The sequence below is a fragment of the Neofelis nebulosa genome, chromosome 15, assembly GCF_028018385.1.
Source record: "Neofelis nebulosa isolate mNeoNeb1 chromosome 15, mNeoNeb1.pri, whole genome shotgun sequence".
NCBI classification, from domain to species: domain Eukaryota; kingdom Metazoa; phylum Chordata; class Mammalia; order Carnivora; family Felidae; genus Neofelis; species Neofelis nebulosa.
The window spans coordinates 66,438,763-66,465,693 of record NC_080796.1 but is presented as its reverse complement, the minus strand read 5'-3'; the positions used below and the strand labels follow the sequence as shown (position 1 = coordinate 66,465,693).

Genomic DNA, 26,931 nt, shown 5'->3' with positions numbered 1-26,931 from the left:
CCTGCGGTTTTCTTTTTAACAGGTGTTACTAATAATTGGCTAAATACCTTGAACACATGGACACTGAAAAGAGGACAGAATCTATAGAGTATCGCTCTGGGGAAGATGGTGATTGCCATTTTTTCAGGAAGCGGTGCGGAATGTGTGGAGCCTGTTTTGAACTGTTCTCCCTTGGTTGGGTGGACATTTGTAAGACACATGAAAAGCACGTTCTTTATCTCTGGAATGACGTAGATTGTAACTGGCAGGGTCCAGCTTAGCTCTCCTTAGGACTTCTTTCCGGAAGCAGTAGACCGTACCGTGTGAAGGTTAGTTGCCGTGAGTCAGGCTTCCTGAATTCCTTCCACAAATGCCTATTTCTAGTCCTTGTCCAAATCTCCATGTATTTTGGAGCCGAGATGTCCCCACATCAGGCTCTCATATACAGCAGCAGACGTACATCCTTGCGGTCTTGTTTCAGAACAGCTCACCGCGAACACGGTTCAACAGACCCAGACCCCACCATGCCTAGGTGCTGTCACATACCCGTGCAGACCCTTCCCACTTCCTGCATCTTCCATGGCACGCCTCTGCCCTGACCGGGGCCCACGTCGCCTCTGTCAGATGAACTTCGTGTCGATGTCGGAACACGCGGGGCAGTAGGACCTGTGCTGTTTGGACCTTGCTTTGGGGCGCGTGCTGAAAGCCCGTCGTGTGCAGAAGCAGGAGCTGCCTGTGACGTAGAACATGGGGGTTTCCGGGACAGCTGGTGGGTGCAGAGGTGAGGGTGGAGGGCCCACGCGGCGTCCCAGAGCTAGCCTGGGGAGGGGAGACGCCGTGTCCTTGTCCCGGCCGGCACGGGGCACCGGCAGGAGTCACGGTAGAGGGGTCGGAACACCGTGCGTCTGTTCCCGCTCAGACTCTGGATGTGCCCTAGTGTAAGTGGACTCACCTCCACGATCTCTGATCCTTTCTGGAAAGCGGAAGAAGGTGTCTGCGACACCTAGGTGTTGAGAGCGTGAAATGTGAAAATACATACGAAAATGGCTTTTTCAGTTTATTTTAGTTTTTAAGCTTATTTATTTATTTTGCGAGAGAGAGAGAGAGAGAAAGGGAGGGAGAGAAATAACCAACAGGGGAAGTGCTGACAGAGAGGGGGGCAGAGGATCGGAACGGGCTCTGTGCTGACAGGCGGGATGGCAGCAAGCCTGATGTGGGGCTTGAACTCGCAAACCTTGAGATGACCCATGACCTGAGCGCAAGTCAGACACTTAACAGACTGAGCCACCCAGGCGCCCTGGTATGAGAATGCGTTGACTGGGAAAGAAGGATCCGTGGGAAAGCGGTGTCTGTGTGACCTACGGAGGGTATTGTGCGCTTTGTGTTCTAAACAATATGTTACAATATGTGACATGTTCCAAACAGTGTGTTACATATTCTCTAACGTGTGTAGCCATTTCCACTTACAGTAGGTGATAAAACCAAGGCTTCAGAATGAAGCGTTTTAAGGCATGCTCACACAGCTAGCAGGTGACAAAGCCACTTCTCAATCTCCTGTTGGAAACTTGGTTTCTCCTAAGCTGATTGGGGTCCACTGACGTAGTAGGCACCTTATGTTTAATGCATTCAGCTATTCAGCAAATATTAAGTGCCTGTTGTATCCCTAATACTGGACAGTTTAGGTATCAGGTGAGTTTTGTTGGTTGTTTTTATGTATTCCCCCCCCCCCCCTTAAATAACTTGTAATGAGCTGATTTAAAGACTTGGAAACAAATCTTCTTCTTTTCAACCACTCCACCCACAAGTCTTAGCGTTAATTTCTTAGTTGACATTCTTGTGTGTATTTATCTTGCAGCTGGCCAGAGGGGGTGTCTCTTAGGGAAGGAGACTTGGAATGACTTCAGTGAGCAAACGAGGAGTTGTGACATGTATCAGCTTGCTTGTCTTCAGTCGGCCCGCTGGCGACTTAACCGTTAACCTTCCAAACTCCAGCTTTGGCCTTCTCTGGCGGGAGCCGGAAGGCTTTAATACATAAATCAATCGGAAACCACTCCCGGAGTCAAATGTCACTCCTTCAGCAGCTGCAGGTGTCAGCGGGGACCAGTATTCGGAGCCTGAGAATTAAGGATGTATGTGTACTGAATACAGCCCTCAGAGGCTCTGGGGCTTTCTTTTTAACGTTTGGTCGTGTGTTGACGCAGACGAGACTCAGAAGCCAGTCATACGCGTGTCGTGGCTTCATTCTCCGCAGACGGGACATTTTCGGGGCTTGGGAAAGCATTTGGACTCAGAGAGAGCTAGCGGTTACCAGACCTCTCTGTCACACCTGCTCTCTCAGGGATCCCGAGGTCAACCACAGTCATGGGAAGTAGGTGGTCTTGTTCGTCTCCCGTCCTTGAATACACCATAGAACCAAGGTCGGGAATGACAGTGTCTTTCTTAAGCACACTTGGCACGTGACCCCTGTTCTCTCGGAGCCCCCTGGCTACGAAGCTGATGAGCTAATGAGGCTCCTTCGGAACAGTAGGCAAACTGCGGTCCGAGGTACCACCCGCGTCACTAATTGATCTGGCAAACCCAGAGTGCCCATTGCATCCCTAGAACCTGGTGCACTGAGATGAGGAAGGCCACAGGGGAGGACAGATAAAGGATAGGAGCGGTGGCTGGGCAGTTGAGTAAACTTGGTGTGACTCGTACTGCAGTGCACGTCGGGAACGCCCGGCCGGAGACAGAATTGCAGGGGTGAGTAGCTGGAGAAGGCAGGCAGGTGACTGCGGTGATGCCTGAACTGGGGGTCGGAGGGATGAGCAGGAGGTATAGCCAGGTTGGGGAGGCGGTGGGGATGTTCCGGGCGGAACCGGAGAGCTGGGAAGAGTAGCGCGTGGTCCCAGCCAGTTGGTAGCAGAGGTGAGAGGCAGGGACAGCGCGACAGGCCCGTGTGCCCAGCCGAGGTGTTTGAATGATGCCCTGCTGCGGCACCACGTGTCCCTCACCTGCCGCCCTGGCCGTCATCTGACTGTCATTCTGTCCCCCCCTACCCGCCCCCAGCTTCCTTTCTCCAGTCCACCTCTTAGCTTCTGCCTTAGGCAGTCCCTGTTGGCCTTGGCATTAAAGGGTTAGGGGCCACCACCAGGCCAGCCCTGTCTCCCGGGAGCACTTTCCCTCTGCCTCGGCTGGAGGGATTGACAGGGTGGTCCAGAGGAACTCTGAGGGTCTTGGCGTCTAGAATTAGCACTCTGAGGAAGCGAGGGAGGTGAGTGTGGTAGGAGGACTGGAGAAAAGTGGTTGGTTCTTCCAGATGGTTACAAAAACTCTCGAGTTGGGATAGATCTGTCCGGGTTTGTGTGTGAGGCACCACCAGCATTTATGGAATGTTGAGCCACTTTGCAGGATGCACATACAGATCAACACGTGCCCATTTGCTTGTGCCCCGAGGTGTTAGGCATTTGGCCTTCTGTTTCAGGGGATGGAATGCAGGCTCAGAGAGGTTAAGTAACCTGCTCAAGGTTGCTCAGCCAGAAGGGGTGGAGGCAAGGATTTGCATGTGGGTCCGTCCAGTTCTTCCTGCAGTCTGTTACTGCCTTGGGTGTCACGCGGCAAGTGACTGTGGTTCCCTGTCTGCCCCCTTGGCCGGCAGCCTTGCCTACATTAGCTCGATTTTGCGGACGGATGAACAGACCAGCAGCCAGCTGCTCTGATAAGTCTGGGGACTTGTCCCTGGGGAGACTGGCCAAGTCCGAGAAGGTGATATGAGGCTTTGCAGCGGAAGTGTCTGGACATGCCACAGGACCTGCTGAGTCAGCAGTTCCCGTGCTGACTCCCTGCCTGGTGCTCGGCCCTCAGCCCAGGAGAGGACCACCTGTATGCAGGAGGGAGCTTTCCGGACAGAGACTTTGCACCTGTGCTGTAGGACTGTTCCTCCCCTCCCCTTCTCCCCTTCTCTCCCCTTCTTTCCCCTCCCTTCCCTCTCCTTCCCTTCCCTCCTCTCCCCTCCCCTCCCCTCCTCTCCCTTTCCCTCCTCTTCCCTCCCCTTCCTTCCCCTTCTCTCCCCTTCCCTCCCCTCCCCTCCCTCCCCTCCCCTCTCCTCCCCTTCCCTCCTCTCCCTTTCCCTCCTCTTCCCTCCCCTCCCCTCTCCCTCCCTCCCCTTCTCTCCCCTTCCCTCCCCTTCTGTCCCCCTCCCCTCCCCTTCCCACAGAAGTTGTTCACAGAGGCCAAGCCAGGGACCCTTCTGTAAAAACAGATGAGTGACCAATGAGGTAAGGGTGACCTAGGCATTCCATCTGTGTTCAAAGCAACAAAGGTTACTGTGGGACCTGGTGCTGTTTTATTTTAATTAGTCAATTAAAAGGCCTGCTTTATTAAAATAATTTTTTTAATGTTTATTTTTGAGAAAAAAGAGAGAGACAGAGTGTGAGCAGGGGAGGGGCAGAGAGAAAGGGAGACCCAGAATCTGAAGCTGGCTCCAGGCTCCGAGCTGTCAGCACAGAGCCTGACACGCGGCTCAAACTCACGAACCGTGAGCTCATGACCTGAGCTGAAGTCGGATGCTTCACCGACCGAACCACCTAGGCGCCCCTGCTTATTTTTTTAATGTGTATTTTATATTTGTGAGAGAGAGAGAGTGAGAGTGTATGTGTGAGTGGGGGAGGGCCAGAGAGAGAGAGAGAGAGAGAGAATCCGAAGCAGGCTCTGTGCTGTCAGCGCAAAGCCCGACGCAGGGCTTGAACCCATGAACCTCGAGATTATGGCCTGAGCTGAAGTCGGATGCTTCACTGACTGAGCCACGCAGGTGCCTGGTGTTGTTTTCTATACCCATCTCTCTGAGGCCTTCTGGGACTGTTTGGTTAGCACAGTGAGTGTTGAAAGGGTCGGGCAAGCCATGAATCAAATTCTCCAGGTCCGCATCTGCTGGATAAGTTCTGCCGGGATTATTTCTGTTGCTATGACATTTTTTTTTTTTTTTTTTTTGAGAGAGAGAGAGAGACAAAGAGAGACAGAGACAGAGCATGAGTGTGGGAGGGGCAGAGAGGGGGGGAGACCCAGAACCTGAAGCAGGCTCCAGGCCCTGAGCTGTCAGCACAGAGCCCGACACGGGGCTCGAACTCGTGAACTGCGAGATCATGACCTGAGCCAAAGTCAAGACACCCAACTGACTGAGGCATCCAGGTGCCCCAACTACGACATGTTTAATAACTGTGTGTTTTGAAGGAGGAATGAAATAAAGCAGCTCACCAAGTTCGGACACAGGGAAGGTCTTCATAAAAGGGCCTTCTTCATGTGTACTTGGAGCATCCTGGGACAGGTGTTCGGGGGGGGGGGGGCATCCCCCCCTGCTGAGGAGGCTGCTGGCAATTTGAGAGTGGAGGTTGACACCAGCGGCTGTCCTGGAATTTGCCGGATGTCTAGGGAGAGGCCCTTAGCTGTCACTCTCCTCCTGTGTTGGAGACTCGCGGCCCCCATCCTTGGATTGGTTACACTCAACTGCCCTCTGCCGTGGTCTCTTATTGCCATCCATGGTACATGTGTCCCAGCTCTCAGTCAGTTAGTCGTCTCTCCTCCGGGTCTCATCTCTGAGCCCTCCCCTGCACTTCAGACCTAAACAGCATCCCGTTGACTGGATCAACTGGATTAAAAGTGAAAGTGAAATTCCCAAATAGAATTTGTGTCAACAACAGGCAGTAAAAGCGGATGAGCTATGGTTTATTGACCATTTCCTATGTACCTGTAAGCTAGGTGTCCCCTACCTGGCCATCTTATGAAGAAACTTAGACCAAAGGAGGTTAACTCCTTGGCTCAAGGTCGCCTAGCCACATCTGGATGCAAACGCACATGTGTGTAACTCGAGCCTAATTTCTCTTCATCATGCTATCCTGCCTCCGGGGGCGTAATACTAATTTCATGATCCCGCTTTTATAATGTCAGTAAGTTGTGTTACGTTTTCAGTAAACCGACAATTACCGAGTGGCCCTTGGGGAACAGAAGGAGCTGGGTTGAGGCCCTCATCACTTTTTATTCTCTAATGACTGCCCCTTGAAGGTCGTTGCTGATTGGAAGGAAAGTCCTACTTATTCCATCAGCCTTGACAGACATCCTTTAGTAAAGTAATACCTGGATGAGACATTAGAGTCCCCTGCCCTGTGCAGTCTCTTTCCTGCCGTCTCTTTCTCTCCATCTCTGCTTCCTCCTGAGTGGTGTCAGAGAAGAAATCCCACGAAGCTAAGCCCTTGACCTGCTCTGGAATGTCCTGCTACATCTCGGGAAGAGTGAACTTGCCCTTGCTAAGGTAGTGTCCATATCAGAAAATGTCCCCGGGGCTGTTTTCTGACCATGAGGTCCCCAGAGTAAACCACTCCCCCGCCCCCCCCCCCCCCATCCCCCTGGACCTCAAGCCACATGTTTCAGATAAGCCTCCTTTATATCTTGACCTCCTGGAAGGCCTTGTTTTAGAGACAGATGATTGAAAAGGATTCCAGGGACCCTTGGTGTCCGGGAAGAGCAGTTTGTGAATGGAACAGCTACAGTCTGAGACTTAGGTCAGCTTTTTTTTTTTTTTTTTTTTAACTGCCTTAATAGTTCAGTCACGTGGTTGCTGGCTGTTGGCTGGGACTTTGCCTCCACTGATAGGCGCCACCCAGGTGGGGTCTCACAGGTCACAGGTCTTAATGTTGCTGAGTGGCCTCGACCAGATACTGAAACTTTAATTGAGAATAAAATAGTGTCATCCAGAGGCACTAACGATTGTTACTGCCCCTTTCATTTGAAATCTGGAAGAGAAGCTTGTTAGATCTGTGTGTAAAAATAAACGTAACCGTAATTGAGCAGTCTCCACAGGCAGCAATAAATGGAGCTTTATTTAAATTAGGGACCTTGTGGGACACCTGGGTGGCTCAAGTGGTTAAGCATCATGATCAGGTCGTGACCTCACAGTTCGTAGGTTCGACCCCCGCGTCGGGCTCTGTGCTGACAGCTCGGAGCCTGGAGCCTGATTCAGATTCAGTGTCTGCCTCTCCCTCTGCACCTCCCTGCTTGTCCTCTTGTCTGTGTCTCTCTCTCAAAAATAAACAAACATTAAAAAAATTAAATTAGGGACCTTGTTAGGCATTTGGCTACTTTGAGAGATGGTTCTTACTGTCTGGTTCTCAGCTGCCCCAGCCCCATCTGGAACGTAGGAAACATGGAATTCTATGCGAGCCTCTGGGCTCCAGCATAGAAAAATGCATGGCTCCAGGGGTGTCCATCAGGGGGCACTGCCTTTTCCTGTGCCTGGCACTGGGTGTGCAGAGGTCTGCTTTGCACACTGACCCTAAGACCCTGAGAGGTGCAATGTGCTTGAGGGCTCACCTCTGGGGACACGCAGACAGGTTGGGGGGGGGGAGAGGCATGGAGGAGGTGTGCCGGTTGTGTGTTGAACAAGCCACGTTGGCCAGTTTTGGTGAGTGGCATGAAGAAGCAAGCTTCAGAAACCTCAGTCTTCCTGTACCCTCAAGTTCCAGCATGTACCCCCTTGTACTGGTTTTCTTTTTTTGCTCAAGTTTTAGAATTGCAGTGGCACTGTTTTCTCTATTTTGTAGACACATTATCTGTATTTTGTCAGCATCATGGGTCAAATTGACATCAGAAGCTATGTTGTGGGGGGGGACACCTGGGTGGCTCAGTTGGTGAAGCGTCCGACTCCTGGTTTCGGCTCAGGTCATGGTCTCCCGGTTCGTGAGTTCGAGCTCCACACTGGGCTCTGCACTGATGGCTGGGAGCCTGCTTGGGATTCTCCCTCTGCCCTTCCCGCACTTGCACGGTCTGTGTGTCTCTCAAAATAAAATAAAACTTAAAAAACTTAAGCCATCCTGGGATTCTAATTGTTATTCATTTGCACGGAAAAACGTGTTCCTGCTTTTGCACAGCCAGGGAACTTTCCGAGGACGGTGTGTCTGTAAGTGAGGGACTGCTCGTAGGGTATTTTGTAAAGAAAGAAACCTTCTTTTCAAGCCAGGGCCTTCCATGAGTTAAAGGGGAGTCGTCCCTGGAACCAGATGCTAAAAAAGCATGCTTGAAATTAGTTTTGGAATTGACCTTGATATGGCTGAACCTGAATAACCTCGAACAGGGTGTTCTAGAAATGCAGAATATTAGTCGCGGAGATGTGAGGTCATCTAGTCTTCCTGGCTGCTGGATTACAGACTGCTTTGGTTTGTGGTAAAGGTTTTGTTTCTCCAAAATGTCTATAGAAAGTATATGTGATATATGTCAGTTACATTACACATTTGTTAAATATGACACTCACGTTCGTTGCTTGTGTTCTAAAAAGTCATGTATTGGGGCGCTTGGGTGGCTCAGTTGGTTAAGTGTCCAACTTCAGCTCAGGCCATGATCTTATGGTTCGCGGGTTCGATCCCCACACTGGGCTCTGTGCTGACAGCTCGAAGCCTGGAGCCTGCTTCAGATTCTGTGTTTCCTTCTCTCTCTGCCCCTCTCCCACTCATGCTGTGTCTCTCTCTCTAAAAAATAAATAAACATTAAAAAAAATGAAAAAAAGTCATTATTTTTAAAATTGTTTTCGTTTTATTTATTTTGAGAGAGGGAGAGAGCGAGCATGGGAGGGAGGGGGAGAGAGAGAGAGAGAGAGAGAGAGAGAGAGAGAGAGAGAGATCCCAAGCAGGCTTTACACTATCCGCGTAGAGCCCAATGTGGGACTTGAACTCATGAACCATGAAACCTAGAGTCAGACACTAACCGACTGAGCCTCCCAGGCACTCCAAAGTCCTTTGTGTTTTAGCATTTCCTGCCTTGATTTTTCCAGTAACCAGGTAAGTGGCCTCTCATATCCTGGTCCTGGATCCACCTGTTTTTGTACATTCTTTGGCATCCGTAGAGGTCAGACTCGGGGTGCCAAATGAGAGTAGGAAACCACAGAATTTTTCCCATCTCCACCCAAGCACTATGTATCCTAATGATAATAGAGGGGAAACCTCACCTGAGACCACAGCTTTTCCTCTCAGAAGTCCAGTTTAAGGATGTAAACAGTCTGATTTTTTTTTTTTTTTAGATGACATTTCAGACACAAGTGTCATTTTATTATTTGTTTGAGTATCAGCATCTTGTGTATGGGGTTTTGGGTTGGACCTCTTTCGGCTTGAGCCGTGCCATTTGGTGTATAAAAAATAATTAGAATAGGGGCGCCCGGGTGGCTCATTTGGTTAAAAGCGTCTGACTCTTGGTTTCAGCTCAGGTCATGATCTCACAGTAGGGTCGAACCCTGCGTTGAGTTCTGTGCTGACAGCACGGAGCCTGCTTGGGATTCTCTCTCTTCCTTTCTCTCTCTGCCCCTCCCCCACTTGTGCTGTCTCTGTCTCCCTCAAAATAAATACACTTTATAAAAAAAAAATAGAATAGTATAAAGAAGAAAAAAGACCTATCCTTTGTTGAAACTGTTCTGTTTCTTTTTGAACTTTAATATGTAGACAGCCATGAAACTTATTTGGTTTTTGGACAAGACTGAGAAAAAAAATAGTTTTATGTCATAATTTTTTAAAGCATTTTCCCTAACATATTCATGAATATTCTGTGTAAATTGGACTAGGTAGCATTTTATGTGTGCCAAGATTTATTTTATTTATTTTTTTAATTTTTAAAAATGTTTATTTAACATTTTTTGAGAGACAGAGTGTGAGAGGGGGAGGGGCAGAGAGAGAGGGAGACACAGAATCCAAAGCAGGCTCCAGGCTCTGAGCTGTCAGCACAGAGCCCGATGTGGGGCTCGAACTCACAAACCACAACATAATGACCTGAGCCGAAGTTGGACGCTTAACCGACTGAGCCACCCAGGCCCCCCTATTTTATTTTATTTTTTAAATGTTTATTTATTTATTTTTGAGAGAGAGAAATAGCGGGGGAAGGGCAGAGAGAGAGCGAGGGAGACAGAGGATCTCAAGCAGGCTCTGTAGCTGTCAGTGTAGAGCCCGATGTGGGGCTCGAACCCATGAACTGTGAGATCATGACTTGAGCCGAAACCAAGAGGCAGGTGCTTAACCTACTGTACTAAGATTTATCTCACAAATCCCACCCCTCTCATTGTTGACATCAAGGGTTTTGCGATGATGGACATTTTGTTCCGCTTTAATTTATTCCCTTAGGATAGACTCCTAAAAGTTGAATTATCAGTTAGAAGGATGAACGTTTTTCATACTCATGCCTGGTGGGCAGGTCTCTTCGTGCTTCCCAGGACAGCTGGGTCGCAGATGCAGCCGGCTGTTGGGGGTGGCCATGCACAGGAAGACCCCCCACCCCACCCCGGCCCCACAGGCATAAACACTAGAACTGCTGTATACATTTTCTCCTGTTTTGTGGGGGTGGGGGCTTGGTGTTCTTTCTCAGCCTCATTTATATGTTCTTTATGTTTCTCATATAAAAAGATAGGCCTATAGTCTATTGCCTTTTCAAACCTCTCCCACAGAAAAAAGGGAGCCACTGGCTCTCCATGCCATTTCTGCAGGAATCTCTTCAGTGCCTACCGTGAGAACATAGTAGAAGTTGATCTGATGAGCACGCTTCTGATGGTAGCCAAGGACCCCATGAGAACACTGGGAGAAGGAAAGGGCATGGTTAACTAGCATAATCACGGCCGTAATAGCTAATTACAGAATACCCACAATCAGACTTTGCTGCCCTCAGTAGGGACAGAAGTCGAGGTTCTGTAAAGGTGCGACCAAGCTTACTGCCTCCATGTACTTAGCAGAAAGATCCAGCTCTCCTTCACTAACCTGTTTCTTCAACGCTTATTTGGTGTGTGGCTGGGAAAATGAGTGGCTGGCCAATGTGGGCAGCGGGGAGAGGAAGAAAAGAAGGTCTGGGAACAGAAGGCACCTGCAGGGAGCAATCTTTTAAGTCTCCCTGGAAAAGGAAGTTAACTCTGGGAGATTAAAGTATGTTCTTGTACTTTTCATATACTAGGAAGTAAGCACCTCTTCAGAGCGTGGTTTGAAGTTGGTAACTAGTAATGCAGGCTGTTGATTTTTTAAAATTGTTCGTTAATGAGGGAATTGATTTCTGTAACTGACCAAAAAAGCTTATATGATCAGGGCTTTCCCTCCTCCCCTACCTCCCGCCCCTGTTGTGGGGTTAGGTGCTATGTCTCCATCCTCTGAATCTGAATCTGAATCTGAACCTGAACCTGAACCTGAACCTGGAGAACATCTTGGTTTTCGAGACTCTGCCTGAAAAGTGTGAGTTGGGTTCAGAATACTTTTATTGAATGACTGGTACTGGGATAGGTGTGCAAAGAGTAACGAGGTGAGATCCTTGTCCTAGATTTAGTGGCAGAGAAGAGAGTATTAATACAAATAATTTTTAATTGTGGTAAATATGCATAACAAAGTTACCATTGGAACCTTTTTAAAAAATGTTTATTGTTGAGAGAGAGACAGACAGACAGACAGTGTGAGTAGGGGAGGGGCAGAGAGAGAGGGAGACACAGAATCTGAAGCAGGCTCCAGGCTCTGAGCTGTCAGCACAGAGCCCGACGTGGGGTTTATTTAAGCCCACAAACTGTGAGATCATGACCTGAGCTGAAGTCGGATGCTTAACCGACTGGGCCACCCAGGAGCTCCAAACTTCGTTCTTTTTGAAGGGTGAATAGATATTCCTTTGTATGTATATACCACATTTTGTTTACGTATTCATCAGTTCGTAGACACTTGGGTTGCTTCCATCTTTTGGCTCTTGGGACACATGCTGCTGTGAACACAAGTATACAAGTATCTATTCCTGCTTCGCTTCTTTTGGGTGTATACCTTCAAGTGGAATTGTTGGCTCAGTTCAATGCTTTGCAAAGCCGCCATACTGTTTTCCGCAATGGCCGCACCATTTTACATTTCCTCCATTGGTGCACAGGCTTCCGGTTTCTCCACACCCTCACTGACCCTTATTATTTTCTGGGCTTTTTTCTTCTGATAATAACCATCCTAAGTGGGTGTGAGGAGGGATCTCATTGTGGTTTTGATTTGCGTTTCCCTAATGATTAGTGATGTCGAACGTCTTTTTCATGTACTCATTGGCTGTTTGTGTATCTTCGTGGGCAAAACAGGTGTTCAAGTCTTTTGTCAATTTTTAAATTGGTTTGTTGATGTTGAGTTGTAGGAGTTCTTTTATATATTCTGGGTACCAATCCCTTATCAGAGGAGATTTGCCAATATTTTCTCCCATTCCTTAGGTTACTTTTTTTTTATTTTAATGTTTTTATTTATTTTTGAGACAGAGTTAGAGCATGAGCAGGGGAGGGGCAGAGAGAGAGAGGGAGACACAGAATCCCAAGGAGGCTCCAGGCTCTGAGCTGTCAGCACAGAGCCTGACTCAGGGCTTGAACTCATAGACCGGGAGGGAGATCATGACCTGAGTGAAGTTGGTCGCTCAACCTACTGAGCCCTTCAGGCACCCCAGGATTTGATTCTCTTAACAGAATATCCTGCATGAGGTGGGAAAAACACACCTTGGGTTTTAAAGAGAGATACTTTCACAAATGGCCTTCGTCTGCGACGAGCTCCAAACTTGCTTCTGATTCCTGCTCTAAAAGGGGTGCCACAGGCCGGGTCCCTCACCGTGTATGCAGCTGTGGGCCTGTAGCCAGTGTCCCCTTCCGGAGGAATTCCAGAGGACACTGTCACAGACTTTTCTGTAGCTGTTTGTATGCGCGCAGGAAGTTCCTTACAACCCACAGCGCTAGACCTCATTTCCTTTTCAGTTGCTTGTCATCCGTGTCCCTGGGTGTCTGGCGGGAGGCTTCTGGTGCAGAGTCTGCTGGCCTGGCGCCCCTGTGGCCCCCTGTGGCCCTGCTTTGGTCCAGGAGGGATCTCGGCCGTTGGAGGCAAAGAAAGGGTGTGAGGGTCACTGAGGAGGAGAAATCGTAGTGGAATTTTATTATAAATTTTTGTGTGAGGAAGTCCTTTCTAGCTATAACATGATAAAGACAAAAATTTATCAGTCTACACAAACAGAATTTTTCTTCGGGAAACATCGGGGCACCCGGGTGGCTCACGTCATGATCTGTGGGTTCATGGGTTCGAGCCCCACATCGGGCTCCACACGGGCAGTGTGGGGCGTGCTTGGGATTCTGGGTCTCCCCTTCTCCCTGCCCCTCCCCCACTTGCCTCTGTCTCTCTGTCTCTCTAAAAAATGAATAAACATTTACAAAATATGAGGAAATAGATACATGTAAATCATTGATGGTGGGGGAGTGGGCGGGGGGGCTATCTGGGCTTATGTATGGAAATTCAGAAAATGCAGATTCTTTGCCCTCGCAAATGCACTACTGGAAATTTATCCTACTGATACATACCAATGCCCACACATAAAGCTTGTTTTAGAAAAAGCTAAGCACCATTTAAATGTCCATCAGTGGAATACCAGCTGCTGTATGAATACTGTGAGGCTCTTAAAAAGGAGGTGTTCTTTTTTTTTTTTTTTTTAATTTTTTTTCCAACGTTTTTTATTTATTTTTGGGACAGAGAGAGACAGAGCATGAACGGGGGAGGGGCAGAGAGAGAGGGAGACACAGAATCGGAAACAGGCTCCAGGCTCCGAGCCATCAGCCCAGAGCCCGACGCGGGGCTCGAACTCACGGACCGCGAGATCGTGACCTGGCTGAAGTCGGACGCTCAACCGACTGCGCCACCCAGGCGCCCCAAAAAGGAGGTGTTCTTAAATGCACAAGTGAATGAAGGGGCAGACGGCATTGTGTTCGGGTTTGAACAGTTCATACACCCACAGGATGTTTTTAAAACATTTTTAAAAGTTTTTAAAAATTTATTTGGAAAGAGAGAGAGAGAGAGAGAGTGAGCAAGCAGAGGAGGGGCAGAGAGAGAGGGAAAGGGTGAATCCCAAGCAGGAGGCTTCCTGCTCTCAGCACAGAGCCCAGTGCGGGGCTTGAACTCACGAACCACGACATCATGACCTGAGCCGGAGCCGAGAGCCGGACGCTTCACTGACTGAGCCACCCAGACGCCCCCACGTTCAGGATTTTAGATTCAGGGACCACCTCTGAAAGGATGTGCACAAAAGGGAAAAACAGTGGCTGCCAAGAGGTAGGAATTCGGCAGTTGGGACACGGGGTAGAAAGGAGGCCGACTTTGTGCTCTGTGCTATTTTATGCCTTTTAAATTTTGTACTGTGATGGAGATACTATCTCTGAAAACCCAAAAAGAAGGAAAAAACCTGACCACCTTGAAAAGAAAAATAAGTGGAAAAACCAGGGGGGAGAACTTTAAAAACAAAAAAAAGACAGAAAAGGGGCACCAGGTGGTTAAGCCATCCGACTTCGGCTCAGGTCATGATCTCGTGGTCCATGAGTTCGAGCCCTGTGTCGGGCTCTGTGCCGATAGTTCAGAGCCTGGAGCCTGCTTTGGATTCCGTGTCTCCCTCTCTCTCTCTGCCCCTGCCCCACTCACACTGTGTCTTTCAAAACTGAATAAATGTTTCCAAAAAAAAAAAAAAAAAAAAAAGCCAGAATTTCAGTTCAGGTTTTATTTATTTATTCATTCATTCGTTCATTTATAAATGTTTTTTTATTTATTTTTGAAGGAGAGAGAGACAGAGCATGAACAGGGGAGGGGCAGAGACAGGAGGAGACACAGAATCGGAAACAGGCTCCAGGCTCCAAGCTGCCAGCACAGAGCCTGACGCGGGGCTCGAACTCGCGAACCACAAGATCATGACCTGAGCTGAAGTCAGACGCTTAACGGACTGACCACCCAGGCGCCCCTAATTGTTTTCATTTTATTTTATTTTATTTATTTATTAAAAAAAAATTTTTTTTTAAGTTTATTTATTTTTGAGACAGAGAGAGACAGAGCATGAATGGGGGAGGGTCAGAGAGAGAGGGAGACACAGAATCGGAAGCAGGCTCCAGGCTCTGAGCCATCAGCCCAGAGCCCGACGCGGGGCTCGAACTCACGGACTGCGAGATCGTGACCTGAGCCGTAGTCGGACGCTTAACCGACTGAGCCACCCAGGCACCCCTAATTGTTTTCATTTTAAAGACCCTAAAGCACATGGCTGGACCTAGAAGCAAGTTCTTAGTCACCAGGTAAACTGCAGATTAAGTCCAGTGCTGTACAATTTTACTTTTTTGTTCTTTCTTTCTTGTTTTTTAATTTTTTTTTTTTTTTTTTTTTTTTTTTGGAGAGAGAGTGTGTCTTGGGGGTGGGGGGCAGAAGGAGATGGAGAGAAAGAATCTTAAGTGACACGGGACTCGATCCCAGACCCCACAACTGTGAGATCGTGACCTGAGCTGAAATCAAGAGTTGGGCGCTCAACCGACCGAAACACCCAGGAGCCTCAGCATGCGGGGTAATCATTAACCAGGCTATTTGATGAAGTAGACACCTGAAAATGCCAGCTAGCAATAGTTTACTGTTAGAGCAGACGCCAGGAAAAATTCTGTAGGAAAAGAGTATAAAGTGAAATGGAACGTCCTTATGGCATATATCCTCTGGAAGAAGAAAAAAATTGTGTCTAGGAATATATAAAAATAGGAGCTGAGAGGGGCTCCTGAGTGGCTCAGTCAGTTAGCGTCTGACTCTCGGTTTCAGCTCAGGTCATGACCTCATGGTTGCGTGAGTTCGAGTCCCATATCCGGCTCTGCTCTGATAATGCAGAGCCTGCTTGGGATTCTCCGTCTCTCTCTGTCCCTCCCCTACTCACACTGTCTCTGTGTCTCTCAAAATAAATAAATAATGTTAAAATATTACAAAAAAAAAAAGTTGAAGAAGGTGCTCAGATCCTCTGTGATTAAAAAAGGAGAGGGGCGCCTGGGTGGCTCAGTTGGTTAAGTGTCCAACTTCGGCTTAGGTCATGATCTCGCGGTCTGTGGGTTCAGGCCCTGCATCAGGCTCTGTGCTGACAGCTCAGAGACTGGAGCCTGTTTCGGATTCCCTCTCTCTCTGCACCTCCCCTGCTTGTGTTCATTCTCTCTCTCTCTCTCTCAAAAATAAATAAATGTTAAATTTTTTTTTTTTTTTTTTTTTTTAAAAGGAGAGAGAAGGAGCACCTGGCCGGCTCAGTTGGTAAGAGCATGCGACTCTTGATCTTGAGGTTGTGAGTTAGAGCCCCATGTTGGGTCTAGAGATTACTTAATTATTGAAACAAAACAAAACACGAAATAAAATAATTACTGATAGGTACGTACTTTGAAAAAAGAGTGAGAAGTTGAGCCCACCAAACAATGACAGGTGCATTAGTTTCCTCGGGCTGCAGTAACAAAGAACCACAGACTTGGTGGCATAACTTCCTCTCGTACAGTCCTGGGGGCCACAAGCCCCAGATCTAGGGGTTTGGCAGTATTGCTTTCTTCTGGAGGGTCTGAAGGCAGATCTGTTCTCTGCTTTCCTCCTGGCTGCTGGTGGACCTCGTTGGCTTATAGATACCTCCTCCAATTTCTACCCCTGTCTTCACATCGCACTCCCTGCGTCGTGTGTCTCTGTTTTCTCCCTTTTCTCTTTCTTTCTTTCTTTCTTTCTTTCTTTCTTTCTTTCTTTCTTTCTTTCTTTCTTTCTTTCTTTCTTCCTTCCTTCCTTCCTTCCTTCCTTCCTTCCTTCCTTCCTTCCTTCCTTCCTTCCTTCCTTCCTTCCTTCCTTTAAATGTCTATTTATTTTGAGAGAGAGAGAGCATGAGGGGGGTGGGCAGAGAGAGAGGGAAACGGGCTCAGCAGAGAGCCCCATGCGGGGCTCGAGCTCCTGAGCTGTGATATCATGACCTGAAGTTGAACGCTTAGCCGACTGAGCTACCCAGGCGCCCCTCCTTTTCTGTTTCTTGTAAAGACACTTGTCCTTGGGTTCAGTGCCCATCCTGATCCAGGATGATCTTATCTTGAGCCCCTTAACCTTAGTTACATCTGCAAAGACCTTTATTCCAAATAAGGTCACATTCTCAGGTTCTGAAGGTGGGGACATGGTTGTATCTTTTTTGGAGCCACAGTTCAACCCACAACAGTCTGTTCTCCCCCCTACCCCCCTCAAACTCATGTCTGTCCCACACAGAGAATACAATTGCTCCACACCAATTAATTATTTGGGGTTTGTGAGGAAGAAAGAATTTTGAAAGGTGAGAGCTTGAATTTCTGGTGTTAAAAAAAAGACATTGCAGAAGATGGATGGTCATCTTTTTGTTTTTGAGGTCATTGTCAATTCACGTACAGTTGTAGTAAGTAATACAGAGGGATCCCACGCACCATTCGGCTCAGGTCATGATCTCGCGGTCTGTGGGTTCAGGCCCTGCATTTACTCAGTTCCCCCAATGGTAATGTCTTGCAAAACACAGCCAGGATAGGGCCAGGATATGGATACTGATACAGAGAAGATACAGAACATTCTCATCACTTTGAGGTCGCTGCCTCATGCCATGCATTGGTTGCCACCCCTGCCCTCTGCGTGTTACCATTCCACCCCCCCATCCCTGCCAACCACTAACCTGTTCTTCATTTCCACAATCGTCATTTCTAGAATGTTCTATAAATGGAATCATACAGGATGTAATGTTTTAGGTTTGCTTTGCTTTTCCTTAGCAGAATTATCTGGAAATTCATACAGGTAGTAGTTTGTCCCTTTTCATTGCTAAGTAGTGGTCCATGGCATGGATGTACCACAATTTGCCATTTACCCCTTGAAGAACATTTGAGTGGTTTCCTGTTTTGGCTGTTACAAATAAAGTTTCTATGAACATTTGTGTACATGTTCCAGGGTGAGCACGTTTTCATTTCTTTGGGATAAATGCTCGTGAGTGCAATTTGCAGGAACTTACGGGTAGTTGTATGTTTATAGTTTTTTAAGAAAGTGCCAAATTGTTGGGGGTGTCCAGCTGGCTCATTCGGTAGAACAGATGACTCTTGATCTTGGGATCATTGGTTCAACCCCAACGTTGGGTGTAGAGATGACTTTAAAAATGTAAAATAATTAAAAAATAAAGAGAAAGTGCCAAATTGTTTTCTAGAGTAGGTCAACTATTTACATTTCTACCATCAGTGTATGACTGATCTATTTTCTCTCCATCGTCATCAGTATTTGATGTTGCCGTTTTTTTTTTTTCTTTTAGCTATTCTGATAGGTAGTCCTGATTTTCATTTATATTTCCCTGATGGCTAATGAAGTCGAGCATCTTTTCATGTGTTTATTTGCCATCTGTGTACCCTCTTCATGGGTGAAAAGCCTCTTCATGTCTTTTGCCCATGTTCTGATTGTATTGTTTTCTTACTGTTGAGTTTTGAGAATTCTTTATGTATTCTAGATACTAATCCCTTGTTGGACATGTGTGTTACAATTATTTTTTCCCCCATCTGTAGCTTGTTGTTTCATTCTAAGTGAGCATGTTTCTACAGAGTACATTTTATTTTTGATGAGATTCAGTTTATCAACTTCCCTTTATATGGATCATGCTTTTTGTGTCAAGCCTATGAACACTGTGCTAAGCACTAGATCCTGAAGACTTCTTTCTATGTTTCTCTCTTAATAAATTTTATAGATTTTTGCTTTACATAAGCCCGTGGTCCATTTTGAGTTACTTTTCATACAAGGTGTGAAGTTTAGGTCAAGGTTGATATGTCAGTCTGCGGATGTCCTTGTTCCAGCACCATTTCTTGAAAAGGCTCCCCTTCCTCCATGGAATTGCATTTTGTGCCCTTGTCAGATCCACTGGACATATTTGTGTGGCTGTAAAATAGAAGTTTGGCCTGTATTTACTGATAGTAGCTTTCGTTCCACAAATTAGTAAAAGAAAATCATTGTCTTCAAAGGATGTTTTCTTTAACTCCTCTTACTTGCCGTAGCAGATTAGCCCTGACAATTTATGGTGACTTTCACTGTGGTAAACTTACCGTCCTTTGTAGAGTAACATGGTCTGTGTAGTTTTCTATTTTTTGAGTCCAGAGGAGTTTTGGGAGCCTTGGGGGGAGGGGGGGTGGTGGTGAATCCATCAAAATCTAGAAAGGGATACCTTGAAGGAATTGAGTCGAACAGAGATTTGAACCCCTTTCTTCAATGGTTTGAAGAATAAATACTGAGTTTTCAAAGACACTAAAAGAGACTTTCAAAAAGGAAGGGAAGTGGGTGCTTGGCACATGTTTTCGGTTTCCTTTCCCTGGTGAGGCATGGGTGCCGGAGGAGACCTAAAGAGGAAATTAAAAACAAAACCCCAAAACTTTTGATAACCCGATACTTTGACGTCTGGTTTTCCACAGTGTGGATAAGGACCGCTGGAAAGGAAGGGTTAACCCAAATATAGTTGGTACAACAGAGCCGTGTTGTGCTGTTAAGTCCTCATTGAATGTTTACCCACGTGTGGCCTTCAATTTGGAAAGATTCAGCAAAGGATCCAACGGGCATACCGTGCTCTCCTTTATCCTATTCATTTTTTTTTTTTTAAACGGGGGGAAAGTCAACTTTCTTTTTGTGTCTGTCCCTCAGGAGGAATTCGAGTCCTGGGTCATAATTTCCGTGATGGGCAGTATTATTCTCGCTCAGTAAGCCAGACTGCAGCAGGTGGGTGGGTGTGGGGTTGCCTCGTCCAAAGATGTCGTTTGGACGTTTTCCTAAGACAAGGGGCTCGGTTTGCTGGGTCTTGACCCGCAAGTAAAAAGGGAAGGAAATAGATTCAATCTCGCACGCACGGGGCAGGAAGAATTGAGCGGCCAGCACGCTTCCTCTTTGCTCCCACCTTTCCAAGAGGGCTTCCTAAGCAACAGTCATCAAAGCTAGAGTAATCCTAGATACTTTCAAGAGACTGTGTGTGTGTATGTGTGTGTGCGCGTGTGTGTGTGTGTGTTTTGGTGCCTTTTGTACTTACCCTGTGGGGGATGCAAAGACACATCCACAAATTCCATATTCAGGCTCAGAATCAGCCAGAGGAGGCTGAAATCCGTCATTGTTTTGTACTGAATCATTTTAATCCGGTTGTGAGGCCTGGTTGCCGCTTGAGTTACAAGCACCGTCCTGTCTTGCCTGCTGTTTGGCCTTTGTTTGGAGGCAGCTGTTAAGCAGGCTGTGGAGAAAACTAGCACTTGGCTGTATGTGAGGAGTATGGGCACCCCTCCCCCTCGCTTTTTCCCTTTAAAAGGATGTCCAAGAACTAACTACGGGAATTTTCAGTTTTGACCAGTTTGCCTTCCAGATTTCCCTCGTCATGTTTACCTGTGTTTCTTACATGGTCGTAGCCCTGGTGTGCACTCCAGTCTGGATTCTCTTTTCCACGTACACACTCCTATTCCTGTAACCCTCACTGATCTCACTGTAAGTTTGGTACCCGGTAAGAGGGTAGGAATTTATGACCCTTTCTCTGTACTGATTCTGAATCAGGGGTTTGCCAGCTCATAACACGCCAGTGTGCATGCACCTGTTTTCATGTGGCAAGGTTTTATTTATTAAGAAGGTTTTTTTTTTTTTTTAAACTTGGATTAATTTCATAGTTCACAACTCTTTTTTTTTTTTTTTTTCCTTAACGTTTCCATTCTGTTTTTGAAAGAGAGAGAGAGAGACAGAGCACGAGCAGGGGAGGAGCAGGGGCAGAGAGAGAGGGAGACACAGAACCCGAAGCAGGCTCCAGGCTCGAGCTGTCAGCACAGAGCCCGACACGGGGCCCGAACTCGTGAAAACAAGATTGTGACCTGAGCCGAAGTTGGACGCTCAGCCACCTGAGCCACCCAGGCGCCCCGTCATGTAGTGAGGTTTTAAAGACTTTGCTCACTTCTGCTCGAAAACATCTGTATGGGCTCACCTTTTTTGCAGAGCATCAGTCTGGCCTCCATTGGCTTGTACTTAAATACCATTTTCTCCCAAAGAATGAATCGTAGGGGATCAGAGGTGATTTGTCTTGCCCTCTTCCTAGTAAAATATTTATCAGAAAAATTAACCTCTTTTTTTTTTTTTTAATGTTTTATTTATTTATTGAGAGAGCGTGTATGAGCAGGGGAAGGGCAAGGAGAGGGGGGACAGAGGGTTCAAAGCAGGCTGTGCGCCTACAGCAGAGAGCCCAACGCAGGGCTCGAACTCCTGAACCGTGAGATCATGACCTGACCCAAAGTTGGACACTCAAACGACTGAGCCACCCAGACGCCCTAGAAAAATGAACTTCTAAGGAAGCCTGTGCTTTACAGAGCCCGCAGGGACTAAATTGCAGAGCCTTGCTGAGAGCATCGTGTTCCTGGCAGCTCTTGTTTATTGTGATTTTTGTTGGTGCTATACCTGCGTGGGTAAGGTCATTGTGGCCCTTGGGAACAGAAAAGGATTCCGCCTCTGGTGTGGCAAGGCAAGGCAGTATGTGTTCCGGTTAAGAGCGTGTATCCTGAGGCCAGCCTGCCTGAGTTTGAAGCCTGAAGACCGTCTCAGCTGCTTCCTAGCTGTTTGATCTTAGGCTAGTTGTGTAACCTGCCTACCCTGTGCCCATCTGCTGCTATGTAAATGGAGGTAATGAGAACACCAGCCTTCTAAGGCTGGTTTGAAGATTAAATAAGGGAGTATCTATAAAGTCCTTAGAACAGTTGCATTTGGTGCGTTTTGTGCAGCTGTTAAGTGTTAGCTGAAGGGCTTCCCTCCCCCAGTGGATTCTAAAGCATTTAAGCGGATAGTAAGTGCTCATCGATGGGCTTTGTCAGTAAGAGCTCATGACTTCAGGAGAGCAGGGCCAAACATGTAATTTTATGAACCCAGAGGTGAGTCCTTAAAACGAGTCTTTCCTAGGAATGGGGCTTAATGAGATGGACAGGGCACCGAAAGGTCTTGGGAACATGTTTATTTTGGTGACTGTTGATCAACCAGAATTTTTCTCACGCAGTCGAATACCTGGGTTTTTTTCTAGGCGAAACTACCTTTGCAGCTCCAGCGGAAGGATCGGGAATTAAAGCTGAGAGCTTCTATTGTGGAGAATTTCTTACCTGGTACTGTTTATAATTTGGGTTTCTGCCTCCTGGGTACTGCTTCCTCTGTGGATAGCTCAGCCTGCAGCACAAACAAGTACTGAAAAGTGGGGAGATGTTGAATTCTGCCCTCACACATCAGGGCAGACACATAGATGCTGGCAGGTGGCAGAGAGCTGCCCAGTGGTCTGGGCACATTGGTCAGGCAAGTGGTCCTCACTCCACCTTTTAAAACTCACATGGACTTGGGTGATGAGATGTTTGTGGCTCCTGTGATGAATAAGGCAGCCTCATGGCCCAGGATGGGAGGATTACCCCAGCTCTCTGGAGAACATTTACACAGAGGTATACTGGGTATGTGGGGGTGGACGTCAGTATTAGGGTCATTTCAGCTGGAGATGACAGAAAGCCATAAATGACAGGGTTTAAACAAGATGATTGATCTCCCCCCTCCATCCTCTCAGTTCTGCAATTTGAGTCTGGGACTCCTTTATTTAGCTGATCCACTACCTTTAGTCGGTGTGGCCTCAGTGCTACAAAGTGGCTGCTTATGCTCCAGCTGTCCAGTCTTCATTCCAGCCAACAGGAAGGAGAGTCAAGAGGGACCCTGATGCTTTAAAGGAGATTCCAGGAAGCTCCTGCTTCACACTTCTGCTCATTGAATTGGTTCGAACTTAGCACAATCACCCAACAGTCGCGAGGGAAGCTGCTGGGAATCAGGGCCATGTGTCCAGCTAAAACTCAGGGACTGAGATTTGGGTGTGCAGCTAGCTGGTCTGTGCCAGAGTGCGTTATGTCCTTTACAGAATTGAGGCTGGTGCAAAGAATGAGCAGGGCATGTTATGCTTTTAGAAACTCCAGCTCTGAAGGAAGAAGAGGTCTGCTTGATAAATTCAGAGATTTTCTGTGGTAACTGTGATACACATTCGAGTGAGCACCCCCTCCCCCTGCCCCCCCAAGTCCTGCCAGACTCAGGGAGTAAACGCTGAGTCACAGGTGATCTCTGTGCTCCAGGGGTTGTACATTAGATTGACCTGTGGCTGCTTTTTGGTATCTAAGACCTTTTTATTACATAGCAATTCAGTGAGTTTCTGGTTTAAATGTGTGTGTGTGTGTATGTGTGTTTTTGGTGGGGGGCGGTGATAGGTGGTAGTAATTGTATCCTAGCTAGGAGAACCCACTTGTAATGCATGGGTACTGGGGCCATCCAGGACCCCAAGACTGGATGGCCTTATGGATATTACCAGGGAGCGTTGAGAAACCCCTCCCTGTTGCTACCATGCGGTTGGGCTGGGAGTCAAGTCAGCATGTGTGAGCTGTGTTTTATCTTTAAAAGAAAATTTTTTTAACGTTTATTCAGTTTTGAGAGACAGAGAGACGGAGCGTGAGCAGGGAAGGGGCAGAGAGGGGGAGACACAGAATCTGAAAGAGGCTCCAGGCTCCGAGCTGTCAGCACAGAGCCTGACGCGGGGCTCGAACTCACGAACTGTGAGATCATGACCTGAGCTGAAGTCAGACACTCAACCGACTGAGCCACCCAGGCGCCCCTGAGATGTGTTTTATCTTATCCAGGCCAAACCACTGGCATTTTGGTTCCCTCATGCCCGTAAATTAGAGCTTCAGCACTGTGGGGGGAGAAACCCCTGCCCCCAAAGGAGTGAGGTCATGTCTGAGGGCCGTGTGGACACCATGTAAGTTAGCAGTGTATTTCTGACTTCATGGTAGTGACAGAAGGCTGCCAGCAAGAGTAACTGGGGTGACCTGCGAACAGTCCCCGAGGGAAGGAGCTCGAGGGGGTCCGCCTGCTCGAAGAGGCTAATAAGCATCTGGCCTTCTTGCTCGATTAGCTAATAGTGGTGGCAGGTTCGAAGCAGGTTGTTATCTGACGTCCACATCCCATTCTTAAGGCTGGGACTTGAGGAGTCCACTCACTTCACCTGGAGCTGGCTGGCTCTTTTAAGCCCTGGCTCGGGTGGTTACTAGGCTTTTCTCCATCTCAACAGCCCTCTGTCCGATTCTGAAGCAGCTTACTGAGAGTGGGGCAGGCACCTTGATGGGATTCCTAAATGCAGGGCAGCCTGTCCCTTTGTGTTCTGTAAAGTCGCCCGTGCGAAATACTAGCCCATTCCTCCGGGGACGCACCCAGCATGAAGACACATCCAGTCTTGGCGTCCTGGATGGCCCCAGTACCCATGCATTACAAATGGGTTCTGCTAGCCATAATATAATTACTACCACCCCCTCCATCATCACCACACACACACACACACACACACACACACACACGCACAAAGATCTAAATCAGAAACTCACAAACTCCTCGGTGTGAGTTAACATTACTCTGAGCTTTCTGGCTCGTCTCTGTCCACCTTCCCAGCAGCTATAAGGGTTGAGATGGCGAGTTCTTGACAAAGAATCGACCCAGAGTTCAGCCGTCCTGTTTGGTTTGTTTCTTTTACTTATTCGGCAATGTCGGAACTGGACAGAAGACCTGAAGAATTAGATGTGTGTCTGTGTGTTGAACAAACACGCACGCTAGAAATAGCAGTTAGATGGTGTCTGGGCTGTCTGAGCCACTCTCTCCACAAGAATCCTTTTTTAGAGAAATAATCCTTCCCATGGTAGTACAAGGAACCTGTGGCCTCTCAGCTGGAACCGGCCAGCTGGAATGGCGTGTTGCCTGCTTGCTCCCGGGGCTTCCCGAATGGGAAGTCTGTCTCTCTAAGAGTCGAGCACACTGTTCACATCTGGTGAACTGGCCGGATCAGCGGGTCCAGTGTTGGCCTGCTCTCAGAATTACACAGCCTTTGGGGCTCTCCTAGTTCCTGGCTTCTAAACAGCTAGACTGTTTTGAACAGACTCCAAGTTTAGGTTCTAAATCTCGAGAACAGTTGTGTGTGTGTACGTACTTTTGGCTTCTTTTCGATACATATATCACTTGCCTGCCTGTAGTTATCTGAAATTCTATGAAATTTACCATTATGTGGACTTTAATGATGCGGCGGGACAGAACTGTCCTCTATTTCTAACGAGTTCCCTGCCCCCATCACTGTTCTCTGAAGGTAGAGTACGTACGTTTATGGAGAGTGTCGGGGCTTTGGTTCTCGAAGAGTGAAAAGAATTGGGCATTTGAAGTTAGAAGACCTGAGATTTGAGATGCAGCTCTGTGACCTTGAGCAAGGCATTTAGCTTGATGGATTCTGTAAGCTTCAGGTTCCTCATTAGATAAAAAAAGAGATAAGATATCAACATCTTGTTGTAATGGAATTACAGGGAATGAGGTCTTCAAAATGCCATTCAAGTGAAGAAATTGTACATCCCCTTTACCGATTATTATATAAACAAATATATATTCCTCCCCCACCCCCTTTTCTAAAGATAACCTCATGTTGACCTTCACTTTGTATTCAGACAGCAACCCACTAGCTGGCTAGCTTATTCACCTTTAAAATAATATGCTAGAAGTGGCAAGAGCCAAATATATTCTGGATACATTGCGCTGAATCTGGAGAGACCATGGAAAATTAAGCTCCGCTCTGGCTCCCGTGGGCAAAGTCTGTTTGCCTGAGAGGGTGCCAGTCAGTAAGAGGGTGAGCTCTGGGTTAGACCGGTTGGGCTGATTGCATCCTGACTCCACTACCCATGCCCTGGGCAAGTCATATAACCTGTTGATGTAGAGAATGTTGGAGTTTGGAGCCAATGTCCAAGAAAGAATTCTTGAAGATGTCTTTGGTGCAAAAGGTGGTTTTATTAAAGCACAGGGACAGGACCCATGGGCAGGAAGAGCTGTCCCAGGATTGTGAGCAGTGACTGATTCTATACTTGGGATCTGGGCGGGAGGTAAAGGCGAGGGAAGTTTCCTGGAGGCCTAGCAGTTGTCAAGCTAAGGCGGTTTCTTCCTCTAGCAAAGCATTAACATTAAGACAGTTGAGAGATCCTGGAGGAATGTTACACTCTGCCTGTCTCAAGTATTTGTCAGTGGCTGGCTTGCAGATTATAAGAAAATTTAATTTTGGCTACCACTTCCTTCTGTCTTTGTTTCCCACGCGTCTTCACGTCCGTGGAGTGCATGTGATAATAATTTCTGTCACCTAGGGTTGTAATAAGTAAATGAGATGGTTTCCAAATACTGAGCCTAGTACCAGTAAAGAAGAAACCGCCCGTTTTGCTCTTGTTCTAATTAATAATAATGATTGCGCATAATGATTGTGGTAACATACCTGTTTCATAAAATTTACTGCCTTAGCCATATTAGTATTCGGTGTAGTCCCATCTGTGGGTAACGAATCTCCAGAAGTTTTCCTCATGTAAAAGTGAAACTATATCCATTGAACAACTGACTCCCCAATTCCCCCTCCCCCCAGCCCCCCCCCCCCCACGGCCTCTATTCTACTTAGTTTCTGTGAATTTGACTACTCTAGATACCTCCTATAAATGGGATCCTGCAGTATCTGTCTTTCTGTGACTGTAATGATTTTAAATGTTAGCCCGGCGTTGTGTCCTCGCCCACCTTTAGCTTTCTGTAAGCTCACCACCGTCTCCAACGCTCATCATTAATGAACTATTTCTTTTCTCGAGGGAATGAGACACCTCGCAATTCATTTTGTCCTGTCGAAGAAGGCAGGGTTAGGGGAAAGGGGCGTTAAAATGAAAGAGACATAAGAAGAGGACCTTAAATAAGGCAAAGACCACTCACTCCTGGCAAAGTGAAGCCTCTGTGCGCAAATTCAAAGCCATCCACAAGTAGAGGAAAACTGTAAGGAACTCCTGTGTACCTGCTGCCCCTGATTCAACAGCTGCCTAGGGTTTTTAGGGGCCGTTTTAAAAAAATGTTTATTTATTTTTGAGAGAGAGACAGCATGAGCAGGGGAGGCACAGGACAGACAGAGGAGACACAGAACCCGAAGCAGGCTCCAGGCTCTGAGCTGTCAGCACAGAGCCCGACGTGGAGCTCGAACTCATGAACTGTGAGATCATGACCTGAGCCGAAGTCGGACCTTAACTGACTGAGCCACCCAGGTGCCCCTCTAAGGGCCATTTTAAATAAGTTCCACAAGGAAGAAAATACA

General features: G+C 47.4%; 1 protein-coding gene across 2 annotated transcripts in view; it reads left to right on the top strand.

The window, feature by feature from the left end:
• UCK2 (uridine-cytidine kinase 2) overlaps window positions 1-26,931 on the top strand; it is a 76,109-nt gene that overhangs the window by 25,439 nt on the left and 23,739 nt on the right. The window contains exon 1 of one of the 2 annotated variants that reach the window (XM_058702155.1): window positions 1,885-2,108. The exons of the other annotated variant lie outside the window; for it this stretch is intronic. Coding sequence (XP_058558138.1) covers window positions 2,043-2,108 — 66 coding nt within the window. The 5' untranslated portion in view covers window positions 1,885-2,042. Of the gene's footprint in view, window positions 1-1,884; window positions 2,109-26,931 lie in introns of those variants that run through there. 2 annotated transcript variants of the gene reach the window in all.